This window comes from Acipenser ruthenus, chromosome 44, assembly GCF_902713425.1.
Source record: "Acipenser ruthenus chromosome 44, fAciRut3.2 maternal haplotype, whole genome shotgun sequence".
Classification (NCBI taxonomy): Eukaryota; Metazoa; Chordata; class Actinopteri; order Acipenseriformes; family Acipenseridae; genus Acipenser; species Acipenser ruthenus.
In genome coordinates, this window is record NC_081232.1 from 57,269 (window position 1) to 72,961 (window position 15,693).

The following is a 15,693-nucleotide window of genomic DNA, read 5'->3' on the forward strand; positions in this document are numbered from 1 at the left end:
TTGTGATGCGCAGTTCACCCCAAGTCTCTGTAAGTGGCTTTGGATAAAAGCGTCTTTAAAATGATTAAATCATTATATATTCCAAAAAAATGGGGTACCACTGCACTTGAGAGATGGCTTGAACAATAAAACATTTTATATTCTTATTTGTTATTTATTTCTTAGCAGACGTCCTTATCCAGGGCGACTTAAAGTTGTTACAAACCATCACAATACAAAGTAATACACTGCAAAATATCGCATTACACAATATTACAGATAAGAGCAGTTATAAAAGTTCAGACAAATCAGCGGAAAACAAGATCAAATTCAAGTAAGAGCAAAATAAAGAATACGGTAAATAATTACATTTAAGAGCAAGTTTGACGAAGAGCAGTTTAAACTTATAATAAAAATATTTGCTTATACGAGTAAATTCCATTAAGAGCTCATAGTAAGTATGATAAACGGATAAGAACGATTTCAAATAAGAGCAATTACAAAAAAAACGTGAACATGGATAACTATAAGAGTAGAATCAAGTACAAGATCCAGGAAATAGATATAATTAAGATATAATTTATATTAAGATATAAATAGATATAATTAAGGAAATAGATATAATTAAGAGCAGTAGTAGAATACAGTAAAAATATAGAGCAGTTCAGTCCAAGTACAAGATGATGCAAATATTAGAACAAATGGAGGCCTTCTAGTCCTGTATAGTTGAGTGTTTTGAGGTTTACAGATGCTTTTAAAGAGATGAATAGCTACTTATTCAGGAATACCAAAAAATAAATACAAAAAATCTATTAAAATATTGTAATGGGGCTTTTATTTCTGTCATTGACCTTTCTGATTTGTACAATGTAGAGCAACAGGAATCTGACACACAAGCTCTGTAAGTATGAATTAAATGAAGCTTGTGTTCATGAAACTATAATATACAACCATGCAAAAAATCAGACAAGTCCTTCCCAGGATTTACATTTTAATAACTCAGACAATCAAGGATCAGAAGACAAAATCATTTTGACAAAGGGATCAAAAAGTCCAGTTGCATCTCAGGGTCTTATATACTCTCCGCTTATACTAGACTGAGTCATCTTGTGATGGAGGCACAGTGCTACTGTTCCTAGTGAAGTGTCTGGATACTGTGTGCTTTTACAACTGGGAGTGGAAAATAAAATCTCTCTTATTGAGCGCAGTGAGTCGACTGCTCCCCAGAATGAACCTGAAGGTGTGACATCAGATTTTCTGCCCGATTGAATCTCTTCCCACAGTGATCACAGCTATACGGCTTCTCTCCTGTGTGAATTCGCTGGTGTCTCTTCAGGTCTGCAGACACAATGAAACTCTTCTCACAGTCATCACAATGATACTGTTTCTCTCCTGTGTGAATTCGCTGGTGGGCTTTAAGGTGGGATAGTTGCTTGAAACTCTTCTCACACTCAGTGCAGCGATACGGTTTCTCTCCTGTGTGAGATCGCTGGTGTATTTTGAGCTCTGCTGCTGTATATAGCTTCCCTCCTGTGTGAAGTCGCTCATGCAATGTCAGGGTTCCTAACTGAGAGAAACTGTTCTCACATTCGCTACAGTGATACAGCTTCTTTCCATAGTGAATTCGCTGGTGTGATTTAAGATGGTGTAACTGTTTGAAACTCTTCTCACACTGAGTGCAGGAATACGGCTTCTCTCCTGTGTGAATGCGACAGTGTCTTTTTAGATCTGTAGAGGTAGTGAAACTCTTATCACATTCAGTGCAGCAGTACGGTCTTTCTCCTGTGTGAATTCGCTGGTGGGCTTTAAGGTGGGATAGTTGTTTGAAACTCTTCTCACACTCGGTGCAGCGATACGGTTTCTCTCCTGTGTGAGATCTCTGGTGTATTTTCAGCTCTCCTGCTGTATTGAAATCCTTTGCACAGTCAGTGCAGTGATACAGCTTCCCTCCTGTGTGAGTTTGCTGATGCAATGTCAGGGTTCCTAACTGAGTGAAACTCTTCTCACATCCACTACAGTGATACAGTTTCTTTCCATAGTGAATTTGCTGGTGTGTTTTAAGATGGTGTAACTTCTCTCCTGTGTGAAAGCGACGGTGTCTTTTCAGTTCTGTAGAGGTATTGAAACTCTTTCCACATTCAGTGCAGCAGTACGGTCTTTCTCCTGTGTGAATTCGGTGGTGTCTTTTCAGCTCTGTTGATGTACTGAGACTCTTCCCACAAACAGTACAGAGATGCAGTTTCTCTCCTGTGTGAATTTGCTGTCGTCTTTCAAAGTGGTCAGAACCCCCCTCTTCAATGGGGTCACACTCACGTTCAAGAACCTCCTCTTTAATGATGACCGGTTCAATTCCAGGGATCTCTTCATTAATGTGGACAGGATCTAGTGCAGGTTTCTCCTCCTCCCCTTCAATAGATGCCAGCTCTGTAGCCTGCTTTAGACTCCTGCACCATTCCTGGTCAAAGAACTCCTCTTGAATGGGAACTGATTCTGCCATCGACTCTTCCTCAGCATGAGGGAGAGCATTTCTCTCTGCAGGACCTGTGTCAGAGAGAAGAGTGAAACACTGTAAAATCTACATCATAAACTGGGTTCATTCTAGATTGCACATCCAGTAACCTGTCATTATAATGTGAGGAGTGTTGAATTGGCCCCTCAGATGCTGAGCTGTCACTCTTGCACAAACTATTTTGGTTGTAAAATGAAGAACATTTGTGACACCCAATCATTCCTCATTGGTAATAAATTGATAATATTTGGGGTACCACTGCACCAGTGAGGCAGATTTGTAATTTAAATATTTTGTATATATTTTAAGTGGAGGCAAGTTGTCTGAGTGGGGGAAACTAGGCAACAAAACATTGTGGGCCACCACTGCACTTGGAGATGGCTTGATCCACATTCTCTAAATACATTGAAAGAGGAGAAAATAAGATAGTCAAAGATGCCAAGATATTAGTAATTAAGGAGCCGAGTGGGATAAAGGGGGCAGTCTTTTGCTCAAAAGAGTAGCTATTAAAGGCAGTGCTAAGCAACAGAATGTAAAACGATGATTGGACAAAAGAAGCAAAACTCAAATAACAGGTTTGAGGCTAAAATGTCCTTTGATTTTTTTTACATTATATTATAACAGCGATGGTGTTGAATGCGCAGGTTACATTCAGTAGGACTATTTGTTTACTCTTTCCCTCCCTCCTTGTTAACGTTGTGTGAACAGAACAGTGAGAGCTGATCGATTGAAATATGATCTCCTTACCTTTCAGTGCTCTTCTCCACCCCGCTGTGCTTGTGTGGTCTCTCTGTTCAGAGTCATCACCTCGCATCAGCAGGTCCTGCTCGGAATAGCTTCCATCCTCCTGGATTAAAACACGGGAGTTTTTCAGTGCGGTGTGGACTGCAGGCACCGGATCCCTGACTGGCTGAACTGGAAGAGTGGAGAAATCCCGCGCCGGCAGCCCCTGAGCAATAATACTGTCGCTCCCGTGGTATTGTGTTTCAGTGTTTGTGAGAGATTGGGTGAAGTTTTTCTCGGCAGTGTTCATGTATTCTCCGTCTCGCATTGCTTTCAAATCGCTCTCCGCTATTTCCAATCGCAATCTCACGCTTTCGAATTCTTGGTCTCTTTCGTCCAGTCTGAGATTGAAAACTGCACATTTACTGTCCACGAACTTTGCTAACGCAGACATGACGCTCAGCACAGCCGCTTTCACTGCAGGCTCGATAGCAGAGGCGAGTTCTTCCTCAAGGAGAGACGCGGAGGATGCGCAGATATCCATCTCTTCTTTCATTTCACAGACGCGTCTCATAAACACACAGCCTTCTCTTATACTCTGGTGAACTGTCTTTTATTTAAAGGTTAAAACACTCAGTCCACGTATCTATACAATACTACCAGCAATCGTCTTGAACACTCGCTGTTGTTGATCACACTAAGCACAGCAGGTGAACGAGTTCAGCTCTCAACTGCGGTAGCCATGTTTCTCCACCCAGACACAAGGGTTGAGTTCTCGTATCCCACAGCGTGCCGTGCCGGCTGCTAGTGCCTGCTGTCTGTCTGACGTCACACGCAGCTTGTACAGAAACGCCGTCTCCAAACCCCGCGCGGTGAAGTGCTTGAAAACACAACATGGAAATAATTCTTCATATGACGTTGTTATTTATTGATTTTATTTTACTTTATTATTTCTTTGATCACCAATTCCCATGACAACACACTCATTTATGTATGCACTTATTTTAAGGTAATAAATAAACAAAATTCTCGGGATCTATTATTATTATTATTATTATTATTATTATTATTATTATTATTATAAACACCAATATAAACAATATTCCTTTTATTAATGATGTCTGATCATTTTTAAACGTCCTATTTTTACACTTGTCTGAATTATCTACCGATACACAGTCATGCTGATGTAATTGCAAAATCCGTCACTTCAAACGCAGACTGTGGATGCAATCTAGCCAGGCGAAAAAATATCACGAACGCAGCAAGTATGTTTGTTTACATTATTCATTTATTTATTTTAATATAGCGTTGACAAGGCTGTTCATTTCAGGGCTTCGTTGTATAATGATAAGATGTCGTTCGCCTCCGCTAGCAAGGGGGGCAGCATTAGTTTTAGTGGTTATTTGTGTTACGATTACAGGTCACTCGTGATCTAGGCATAGTCTCTGTGGTTCACAGCTGTAGGCTGTCTCCAGCAATAACTTTTTTCAAAGCTGCGCTGGGCTGTGCAGAATCTGAGTTTAGAGTGACGTTTCAAGACCTGGTCGGGGAATTCATTTCAAAGTCAACTTGGTTTGAACAGGAGACTGGGCTGATAATGTTGTCCACTGCAGTCTTAAGTTGGGAATCAATGCATTGCTCAGAGTGCGGTATTTGAAGCAGCTGGTTGTCGTGGCCGAGTGGTTAAGGCGATGGACTAGAAATCCATTGGGGTCTCCCCGCGCAGGTTCGAATCCTGCCGACAACGAATATGTTTTATTTATTTTATACTTTAACATTAATTTTAAAATCTAAAGTAATTGATATTTATTGTTAAAAATGATGTTACGACAGGTAATGGAAAAAAACTTCTTACAATGAAAGTATTGTGTATTGTTAAATAAAGCACTACAACTCATGCAAACCAGTTTCATACCAGTTGTTCTGAAAGCTTCAGAATGCAGTGTGGCATATTTAAATTCTGGCTAAAACACGACGCACAACTGTATTTTAATCATTCAATTACAAGCCTTTAGAATCCTATCTATCCTGAGACAAAAGACTCATTCTCTATGGTAGTGCTAAACCACTACGGATGTAATACTGCTGCCGCCGCTACACGGTTTTGGCGCTGTTGTGCAGGTCTGTGCCTAAACAAGAGCTCCCGCCTCGAGCTCTCCAGAGTGAGTACAGTGAGTGAGATTTCAACAGCATAACCTGCTCGCGTAGCCCGGAGTGAAACAGGTAAGAATGCGGTTATTCTTGTGTGTTTTGTTGTTGTTGCTGTACGAGTAAGTAAACGTAAAAAGAAGCTATTCTAACTATTATTATTTATTTCTTAGCAGACGACCTTATCCAGGGCGACTTACAATTATTACAACATATCACATTATATATTATTTCACATTTTACAGATATCACATTATTTTTACATACAATTCCCCATTTATACAGTTGGGTTTTTATTGGAGCAATCTGGGTAAAGTACCTTGCTCAAGGGTACAACAGCAGTGTCCCCCACCTGGGATTGAACCCACAACCCTCCAGAGCCCTGACCACTACTCCACAGTGCTGCCTATACTAGAGAATACAAAATAATATATAAATATATAAATATCCTTAATTTCTGTACACTGCAGTTTAACCTCCAACATAAAACATATTCTATATACAGTTAATATGTATTGATAATTGATTTGATATTATTAAACATCATTCTGCTATAAACATCACAACTTTCCCACGTAGCTCGGAGTGACAGGTAAGAATGCGTTTATTGTTGTTATTGTTTATCATCATCATCATCATTATTATTATTATTATTATTATTATTATTTATTAGCATATTATTATAAGAGTGAGTAAATGTAAAAAAGAGCTATTCTAACTATATTATATAAAACTAATATACTTTCTAAATACCGTTAATGTAGATTGAATGTGGTTATAACTGATTTTATATTATTTGTTTATATTATATTATTTGATGCCTTATCCAGGGTGACGTACAGTTACAAAGTATTACAGTAAGTTATGTGCTAGTATAACCATGTAAATATCGTTAGAAAAGCATTACAGATAGTGTAGTTAAGAGCAAGTTCAAAATGTAAATATAGTTACAAGTAAAAGCAAATACAATATAGTTACGTGCAGATACAAAGAAGTGTCAAACAGACAGGTGCAAGAACAAAACAAATATTTGCTGGCTAGCTTTTCTGTTTGTTTGATTTATAATAAGTTCATAACCTGTGTGAAGAGTTTCTTAATGTATGACATGTCATCTCACATGAGGATCACAAAGCAAAGCTCAACAGTTCAGGCTAAGCAAACAGCGCAATGATATCTCTTATTTATACAAGAGACAGAATAACTTACACAACTTATATAGTAAACTACATCATGCTGTTGCTGTTTTTTCCTTTCATCTACCAGCAAGTCCATCTCCACCAGCTCTTCCTCAGGTGTCTACTGGAAAGAAAATCCACACAACACCTGTTAAGACTGGTTGTCCACGATTATTCAGCCATAAAAAGAGGAAGCAGACAGAACCTCAACCGTCTGTCCAACTGTGCAGGTTCTGCATGTTAGAATTAAAACAGGGACCAAACAGAAAAATACATCTATTGTCCTGCCTGGGAGTTTAACCTTTACAAAGATCAGGGGATGACACAGGAAATGACCTGGTCTGAACTCCAAGCATGGAAAAGCGGAGACGGCAGAGAGAAAAGGGAAAATAAAATTGGTTGCACAAAATAGGGCTGTAAATATAGTTGTTGTTTGGACAGCATATACAAAATAAGACTGCAAGTGTTGCAGGTGTGCTTCAGCACCTTATTACTGATTTATTTGTATTATTTTTGTTCACGTGTATTATTGCTTATTTTACTTTAATCACAATATGATTTTGTATATTCACTCTGCACTATTATTTAATCACGGTATGATTTTGTATATTCACTCTGCACTATTATTTAATCACGATATGATTTTGTATATTCACTCTGCACTATTATTTATAGCACTTCTGTGCCCAGCTGGCACCCCTCCCTCTAGAGCTGTTGCAGCGTCTTTGAGTCCAAACTGCTTCGGAACAATGAGAAGCAGGATTCTGGATATGTGCATTGTTTTAAACAGTTATTATTTTGTTCATTCTTGCTGCAGGGGCCAGTCAAGAATAGATGTAACGGAAAATCCAGCTACAATAGCCTGTTTTCTTGTGTTGGGGTTAGGGTTGGGATTAGGGGTTGGAGTTAGGGAAACCTAACAGGGTGAGGAAGGCAGCTAAACCCGCAGCTCCTAAAAAGAAGTGAGCAGTTAAAGCGACGATGTATAAATATCCACAGAGAAATGTTCAGCCCAACGTGATTTTAACACCTTAAAAACACTGTTACTAATTCAATTATAATACATACATTAGAATTGTTATAATACATAGAGCCAAGCACTCCGTTTGGAGCAGATCAAAGTCTGAATAAGAAACGACGAATAAGAAACAGACGAATAAGAAGCCAGCTTCACCCTCCTGCGTTTTTCTGAGTAGTTATGAAAACAGAATCTGCTCAATTTGTTTAAAGAGATGCCCTACTTGTGTGTGCGCGCGCGCGCATTTACTTTTTTCCCCCAAAATACTTGGATTTCTTTTTTTTTTTTAGCAGTATGCACCTCTATTAATATGGGCATAACATATTTTAAAATGAAACAGTGCATGGTGGGATACTATCGTATTCATTCCCACTGTTCAATGCGCTGCTAGGAACTGTAACCGAACTATTTTAATAGTGTGTGGACGCATTAAGCCCGACTAAACATGAAACGCGTTGAGCTGGATTAATTAACTCGTTTTTGAGTACGGTTCTCGAGTTCGGTTATGTAGTGTAGACAGGCCCTAAGATAGACAACTGTACTTGCAATACTGGCAAACTGCAACAAACGTACCCTTGATTTAAGGTAGTCTGTACGTATAGCTATATATATTTAATTTTATAACAAATAATTTCATGTATTTGACCCATGCAAATATTATTGTTAGTTTATTTGATATAAATACTGCTTGGGGGAGGAAATAAAAAGAAAAAAACACCACAAAGCAAACGCCACCATCCCCAGAGTCTGTCAGCCAAGATGCGAGGACAGAAAAATAAAACAAATCGATTTCAAAAGACTAAAACCCGTTCCTGTTACACATCGAACAAGCTGAAATCAACCCGAAATTCCGCCTGTAATAAACGTGGCACTCCTGTGATGTTTTAGCACGCAGTTCCTAATAGTGTAATAGAATAAACAAATCGCTACCTAATTAAGTATAACGACGATGAAATTGATTAAGGATACTAACGGCCTTTCTTTCATATCTGATACCCGATTTTTATTTTGGTCTAAAATGTGGTCTCTGTCTGTATAGATATTTTTTGATGATTATAAAAAAAACACAACGTTGGGAATAAAAACCAAAAAGCACTTGAAATATAATGTTAACATGTTCCAATTGCGAAACTTAAACAATATAACACTTACCGTGTAAACTACAGCTGTTTTATTTAGAATTATTGGAATATAACACTTTCAGAGAAGTGGGTGGCTCTGAAAAGAGCCTTTGGGTTTCGCTGTTTTAAGGGTTTTGCAGTTTAAGCGCGTTCTCCACGGATGCGGCGGGCCAGCTGGATGTCTTTGGGCATGATGGTGACTCTCTTGGCGTGAATGGCACACAGGTTGGTGTCCTCAAAGAGCCCGACCAGGTAAGCCTCGCTAGCCTCTTGCAGCGCCATCACAGCGGAGCTCTGGAAGCGCAGGTCGGTCTTGAAATCCTGAGCGATTTCTCTGACCAGTCGCTGGAAGGGCAGCTTGCGGATCAGCAGCTCGGTGGATTTCTGATAGCGGCGGATCTCCCTCAGAGCCACAGTCCCAGGCCTGTAGCGGTGAGGTTTCTTCACGCCGCCGGTAGCGGGAGCGCTCTTTCGGGCAGCCTTGGTAGCGAGCTGCTTCCTGGGAGCCTTTCCACCGGTGGACTTACGAGCGGTCTGCTTGGTTCTTGCCATCTTCAAACTCTTATTCACAGTATGAAAAACTGTACAAAGTAATACACGCAGCCGACACCAGAGACTATATAGAGGAACTGAGCTGTCCTGATAGGCTGTGACACATTAGGGCGGGTTTATTTTCCTCATTGGTTATATTCCAGATTCTCAATGATTGATTGGAACATTTGAATTCTGCGCGCATTCTGTTAAGCAGTCATTGTTTCTGAGCTGTTGGCGCCTTTTTTTAATACAGTATAGTCATTCAGGAAAACATTGCTTTTATTATTATTATTATTATTTATTTATTTCTTAGCAGACGCCCTTATCCAGGGCGACTTACAATCATAAGCACATACATTTCAAGTATCACAGTACAAGTAATAATACAATTAGGAGCAAGAATACAATTACGAGCAATAAGTTGCTTATCCCCAGTATTAAGAAATACATTCAATTCAAATTATGCAGTCTGTTTAAAATTGGAAAAACGGTCAATAGACAAGCAACTTATTTATGGCGAGAGAAAATACATAACCCAAACATGTACCCGTAACACTAAAGAAAATAGCCCAATTTAAAAACTATAAATCAGACTTAAAAACTAAAATAAATAACCACAGAAAATAAAAACACAATTTCCTGAATGGACACTTTTCTGGACCCAAGATTGAGTGTACATCACCGCAATTTAAACAAAAAACACGGGAGTGGGTGGATTTCAAACTGGAAGCGTGTTTCAATGTAGCTCGCTTGAAAACTAAGTAAACCAGTAAATTGATATCGTATCATATTGTTTCTTTGTAAAGAACGTGGCATTGATGTGGGGAACATCAGCTACACCCGCTGCGGCAAGGCCTGTGTTTGATATAGCTAGACAGAGACATGGTAACGCTGCACTAACACACACACTATTTATTGCTTCAGTTCTCACCATTCGGTATTATTCACAGTAAACAGAAACAGATTCAATGCGCTTTTATAGAAAAGTGGGTGGCTCTTAAAAGAGCCTTTGGGGTTTTAGAAGATCTTAAAAGCGGTGTCCGAGTGATTTACTTCTTGGCTGGCTTCTCGGTTTTCTTGGGCAGCAGCACGGCCTGGATGTTGGGCAGCACTCCGCCCTGAGCGATGGTGACGCCTCCCATCAGCTTGTTGAGCTCCTCGTCGTTGCGGACAGCGAGCTGCAGGTGACGCGGGATGATTCTGGTTTTCTTGTTGTCCCGGGCGGCGTTCCCGGCCAGCTCCAGGATTTCAGCAGTCAGGTACTCGAGCACAGCGGCCAGATAGACCGGGGCTCCAGCGCCGACACGCTGAGCATAGTTTCCCTTCCGCAGCAACCTGTGGACACGGCCGACTGGGAACTGCAGTCCTGCCCTGGAGGAGCGAGTCTTTGCCTTAGCACGGGCTTTACCGCCGGTCTTTCCTCTTCCAGACATCTTCACTGTAATTTAGAATAACAATAAATGCAAGGGTGCTCTCCTGCTATTTATACACACTGGCTCATTCGTGATTGGACAAAACGGTGCGATACTTGTTAGCATGTAAAGACGTCATAGTGTATGAGGGCGTGCAGATTTTTATTTTCCTGTCTCTGATTGGCTGTATCATTCCCTTCCCGCTGTTTCTGGTTTGGCGCTGTTCTGCTGCTGTTTGTCTTTTGTTTTCGTCTTGGCGCGCATTTTTAAATTGGAACACAGTGTAACAAAATGTAACCGTTTAGACGTGTTTAAAACCACACTGCCCCACAGTCATGTTCGAGTTTAGTTATAATTTCTAGGTTTTAGTTTACAGTTTAGAGTTCTGTACACTTCAGTTAACAAGGAAGCCAATATTGTTGACGGTCCAGTTTGTTACATTGTGCAAAGGTAGATATATCTGCAATGATACCAGTTTAAATTGTATGTTACAATCATTTATTGAAAGTATGAAATTGTTTTTTTAAAACGTTTTGTTTTTCTACAAAATACAAATAACCAAAATATCGCAGTAGATTTTTAGACACCGTGTCTGTTTTAACTCCAGTATCCTCTGGATGAGGTTCAGTAACACAGGCTCAGATTTGTGCCCACATGAAAAACATTCCTACACATCCTATCTACGGTTTGAATGAGATTATACTATACAAAAGGAACCTGCGCGGTGAGACCCCAATGATTTCCAGTCCATCTCTTACCCACTCGGCCACGACACCCCGCTGTAGAATCCCGCGCATCTGAGCTACGCATTCCCCCGGTGACAGGCAGCCTCCCGGCGTAAGGAGGGCTGGAAGGTATCTCCAGTGAATACACTGCTATTGATGCGAGATCAGCAGTTTGTTTAGATGTTAATGTTGAGAAACAGCGGTGTTTTTACTTAAAGCTGAACATGTTTCTAAAACAATACCCCTTTCCTTAGTTTAGACCAACATACAATAATTTAATGAGATCGTTAGTACTTTATCTGTACTTTATTAATGTAAACAAAATAACTTCCAAAACGCGTATATATATATATATATATATATATATATATATATATATATATATATAAATAATTGGAATTTAGAGTTTACACAGATATGTATAAAAAAAGTGCATAAATATTCAATTAACACACTAACCCAAAGAGCATCGCCTCATACTGTATAAAGTGAATGATTATTACATGGATTTAAATTCTTGCTTGATATTGTGAGTGGCTCTGAAAAGAGCCTTTGTGTTCAAATGTAGCCGATGGAAATCCTTAACCTCCGAATCCGTACAGAGTGCGACCCTGGCGCTTCAGCGCATACACCACATCCATAGCGGTGACGGTCTTTCTCTTGGCGTGCTCAGTGTAGGTGACGGCATCCCGGATCACATTCTCCAAAAACACCTTCAACACCCCGCGGGTCTCTTCATAGATCAGCCCGGAGATTCGCTTCACTCCTCCGCGGCGAGCCAGGCGGCGGATAGCAGGCTTGGTGATGCCCTGGATGTTATCACGGAGCACTTTGCGATGACGCTTGGCGCCTCCTTTCCCAAGTCCTTTACCGCCTTTGCCTCTTCCAGACATTCTGTAGATGAATATTTAAGAAAAAACACCCTAATTAAAACAGCAGCCGTTCTATTACACATGCACAGACCGTTCTGTTACATACGCACAGACCGGACCTGATTGAAAAAGAAGCCAGCAAAGAAGAGCGCGCTCACATCAGACCCGCCCACCACTGAGCCGTGTCTGAGAGCGCGGGTTAAGCACGAAACTGCTGACGCGCATTCACTGCATAGTGTCGCTGATTAACAACGTGAATGTGGATGTATTTATTGAGATGTTTTGTGTTTTGCAGTATTTGGAGCATTTGTTTTAAAAATCTATATTACAAGGAGTAAAGAAACAACTGCGTAGATTCTTTAATCTGATTCAAAATAAGTTGTTTCACATTGTTTTCCTACATAATGGTTATGCATTTCCCTTCGTATTACAGTTGTATTTCTACAGAGGCAAACACATGTTTACACACACACACACACACACAGTGTGAAAAAAACAACTTTTTCCTCACCAGGAGACAGAGGTGGCATTTTCTATGAAATACACCACGAATGAAATATATAAACTACTCAGAGAATGCTGTGGTGATGCCAGGGTACATATATTGTTTTAACAAGTGTGAGTCAGGGATAAGAGAAATCATACAATTCAATAAAGTAATTCTCCCAATCGATTACAATGGGATGTTCCGGCAGTGCGTGCTGCAGTGTGTTAACCGCTCCTCACATAAGGGTGATTAAATGTCCAGTTTTACAAACATCACGCATCAAACTTATGAAATTGTGTTTGGCTAGCCTTCTCGTTTGTGAAACAAATCACACAGTTACTTTAAATAACACAATTGTCATTTTATATTAAAAACATTTCGCAAAGTACTGAGCGAGCAGATTGTTTTCGCTGGACGACAATGCAGTTTTGGTCACCTCAATTAAAAATGCAGTAAAGTTTCTGGTTAAAGAATAAGTTATATTGTAAACTCAACCCTTCTCTTTTGATCCACTCGGTTGTTTGTGTTTATTTGTTCGTATTTCATTATCAAATTGTATACTTTGTGCGGGTAGAAAACACAAGACAGGACGTTTTCATAATGAGAATGTTGCATGCGGGTCAGTTGAGTCTACACGGTTCTCATCATGTGGATAAGTTCCGCTCTCCGCCTTTCTGCTCACATTCTGTGATATACAAAACAGTTCAGCTTTACGCGTGAGTTTTCTCTGTCTTAAACTATTAGAAATGGCAGAAACTGCTCCAGCACCAGCTGCTCCTGCTCCGACTAAAGCTCCCAAGAAGAAGACCGCGGCAAAGCCCAAGAAATCGGGTCCCAGCGTGTCGGAGCTGATCGTCAAGGCTGTGTCTGCCTCCAAGGAGCGCAGCGGGCTGTCCGTGGCGGCGCTCAAGAAGATCCTGCAGGCCGGCGGCTACGATGTGGAGAAGAACAACTCCCTCGTCAATAGAGCCCTCAAGAGCCTGGTGACCAAGGAGACCCTGCTACAGACCAAGGGCACCGGCGCCTCGGGCTCCGTCAAGCTCAATAAACAGGCGGCTGAAGCCAAGGAGAAGGCGGCCAAGAAGAAGGCAGCTCCCAAGAAACCAGCGGCAAAGAAAGCGGTTGTCAAGAAAACAACGAAAAAGGTTTCGGCAAAGAAAGCAGCGACACCCAAGAAGACTCCAACGAAAGCGAAGAAACCGAAAGCTGTAAAGGCGGCGCCCAAGAGCCCGAAGAAAGCGGCTGCCAAGCCTAAAAAGGTCGTAAAGAAGAGCCCGAAGAAAGCGAAGGCAGCGCCTAAGCCTAAAAAGGTGACCAAGGCAGCTAAACCCGCAGCGAAGAAGGCAGCTCCTAAAAAGAAGTGAGCGGTTAAAGCGACGATGTAACAATGAACCCAAAGGCTCTTTTCAGAGCCAACACATCTTTCTAAAGAGAGCAGATTTTTCCTGAATACACAAAGCGATGTGGTGAAATGTCCCGCCGTGGAACGTGTTCCGCTTTCTCGGTCGAACAGACGGTGAAACATGGCGGCGCCCCGCAGGTACAGCTGTGCCCAAAGGTGTTGCATTACTTTGAATTGTGTGATTGAAACACCTTTAAAATACTAAATAAACATAAAATTAAATATCTTACTGACATCATGTAATCAAATCAACTACTAAATGATATCGTACAAGTCTATAAAAAGTAATAATGCAGTTGTACAGTATTTCATGTTAGATTCGGAAACGTCACATTTTTCAATATTAGTCAGATTTTCAGGTATAAGGGAATCCACAATGCGGCAGTAATTCAACGTGTTAATGTAACGATATTCAGCAGATAACCTTCCACTTTATGAAGCACACTACCGGGTGATGCAAAACGCTTTGCCATTGCTGCACTGCTGATTCTGCGGATGAAAAAACACCACCGAACACAAACACCACCATCCCCAAATCGCTGTTAGCCAAGATGCTAAAACAGAAACACAGAACAAACTGATTTCGAGAAAAGACTCAATCCTGTTCCTGTTGCACGTCGCACAAGCTGAACGTGTCCGAGGCGGTTCACCTCCCGAAATTCCGCATGTAATAAACGTGGCACTCCTGTGATGTTTTAGCACGCAGTTTCTAATAGTGTAATAGAATAAACAAATCGCTGCCTAATTAAATCTAACGACGATGAAACTGATTAAGGATACTAACGGCCTTTCTTTCATATCTGGATATCTGATTTTTATTTAGGTCTAAAATGCGGCCTCTCTGTCTATATAGATATATTTTTGATGGTTCGAAAAGAAACACAATGTTGAGAATAAAAACCGAAAAGCACTTATAATATAATGTTAATATGTTCCAACTGCGAAACTTAAACAATATAACACTTACCGTGTAAACTACAGCTATTTTATTTAAAATTATTGGAATATAACACTTTCAGAGAAGTGGGTGGCTCTGAAAAGAGCCTTTGGGTTTCACTGTTTTAAGGGTTTTGCAGTTTAAGCGCGTTCTCCACGGATGCGGCGGGCCAGCTGGATGTCTTTGGGCATGATGGTGACTCTCTTGGCGTGAATGGCACACAGGTTGGTGTCCTCAAAGAGCCCGACCAGGTAAGCCTCACTAGCCTCTTGCAGCGCCATAACAGCGGAACTCTGGAAGCGCAGGTCGGTCTTGAAATCCTGAGCGATTTCTCTGACCAGCCGCTGGAAGGGCAGCTTGCGGATCAGCAGCTCGGTGGATTTCTGATAGCGGCGGATCTCCCTCAGAGCCACAGTCCCAGGCCTGTAGCGGTGAGGTTTCTTCACGCCGCCGGTAGCGGGAGCGCTCTTTCGGGCAGCCTTGGTAGCGAGCTGCTTCCTGGGAGCCTTTCCACCGGTGGACTTACGAGCGGTCTGCTTGGTTCTTGCCATCGTTAAACTCTTGTACACAGTATGAAAAACTGTACAAAGTAATACACGCATCCGACACCAGAGACTATATAGAGGAACGGAGCTGTCCTGATAGGCT

General features: G+C 41.0%; 4 protein-coding genes and 1 non-coding gene across 5 annotated transcripts; 2 read left to right on the plus strand and 3 right to left on the minus strand.

Annotated features, from left to right (window-relative positions):
- Positions 1 to 957: 957 nt before the first annotated feature.
- Positions 958 to 4,071, minus strand: LOC117398855 (zinc finger protein ZFP2-like). Its single transcript, XM_033997946.3, has 2 exons — positions 3,236 to 4,071; positions 958 to 2,520 (listed from the first exon to the last, which is right to left on the minus strand). The coding sequence occupies exons 1-2, from the start codon at positions 3,783 to 3,785 to the stop codon at positions 1,175 to 1,177; spliced, it is 1,896 nt and encodes a 631-aa protein (XP_033853837.3). The 5' UTR covers positions 3,786 to 4,071; the 3' UTR covers positions 958 to 1,174.
- An 808-nt stretch (positions 4,072 to 4,879) lies between these two features.
- trnas-aga (transfer RNA serine (anticodon AGA)) lies at positions 4,880 to 4,961 on the plus strand. The gene has a single exon. It is a non-coding gene; the product is annotated as a tRNA-Ser (tRNA).
- Positions 4,962 to 8,766: 3,805 nt separating this feature from the next.
- Positions 8,767 to 9,252, minus strand: LOC131709714 (histone H3). Its single transcript, XM_059012434.1, has one exon. It carries the CDS (start codon positions 9,226 to 9,228, stop codon positions 8,818 to 8,820), a length of 411 nt encoding a protein of 136 aa, XP_058868417.1. The 5' UTR covers positions 9,229 to 9,252; the 3' UTR covers positions 8,767 to 8,817.
- A 4,200-nt stretch (positions 9,253 to 13,452) lies between these two features.
- On the plus strand, positions 13,453 to 14,294 carry LOC131709657 (histone H1-like). The gene is made up of 2 exons (XM_059012221.1): positions 13,453 to 13,914; positions 14,220 to 14,294. Exons 1-2 carry the CDS (start codon positions 13,453 to 13,455, stop codon positions 14,292 to 14,294), a joined length of 537 nt encoding a protein of 178 aa, XP_058868204.1.
- Positions 14,295 to 15,134: 840 nt separating this feature from the next.
- Positions 15,135 to 15,633, minus strand: LOC117398981 (histone H3). Its single transcript, XM_034914486.2, has one exon. The coding sequence runs from the start codon at positions 15,594 to 15,596 to the stop codon at positions 15,186 to 15,188; it is 411 nt and encodes a 136-aa protein (XP_034770377.1). The 5' UTR covers positions 15,597 to 15,633; the 3' UTR covers positions 15,135 to 15,185.
- Between the last annotated feature and the right edge of the window lie 60 nt (positions 15,634 to 15,693).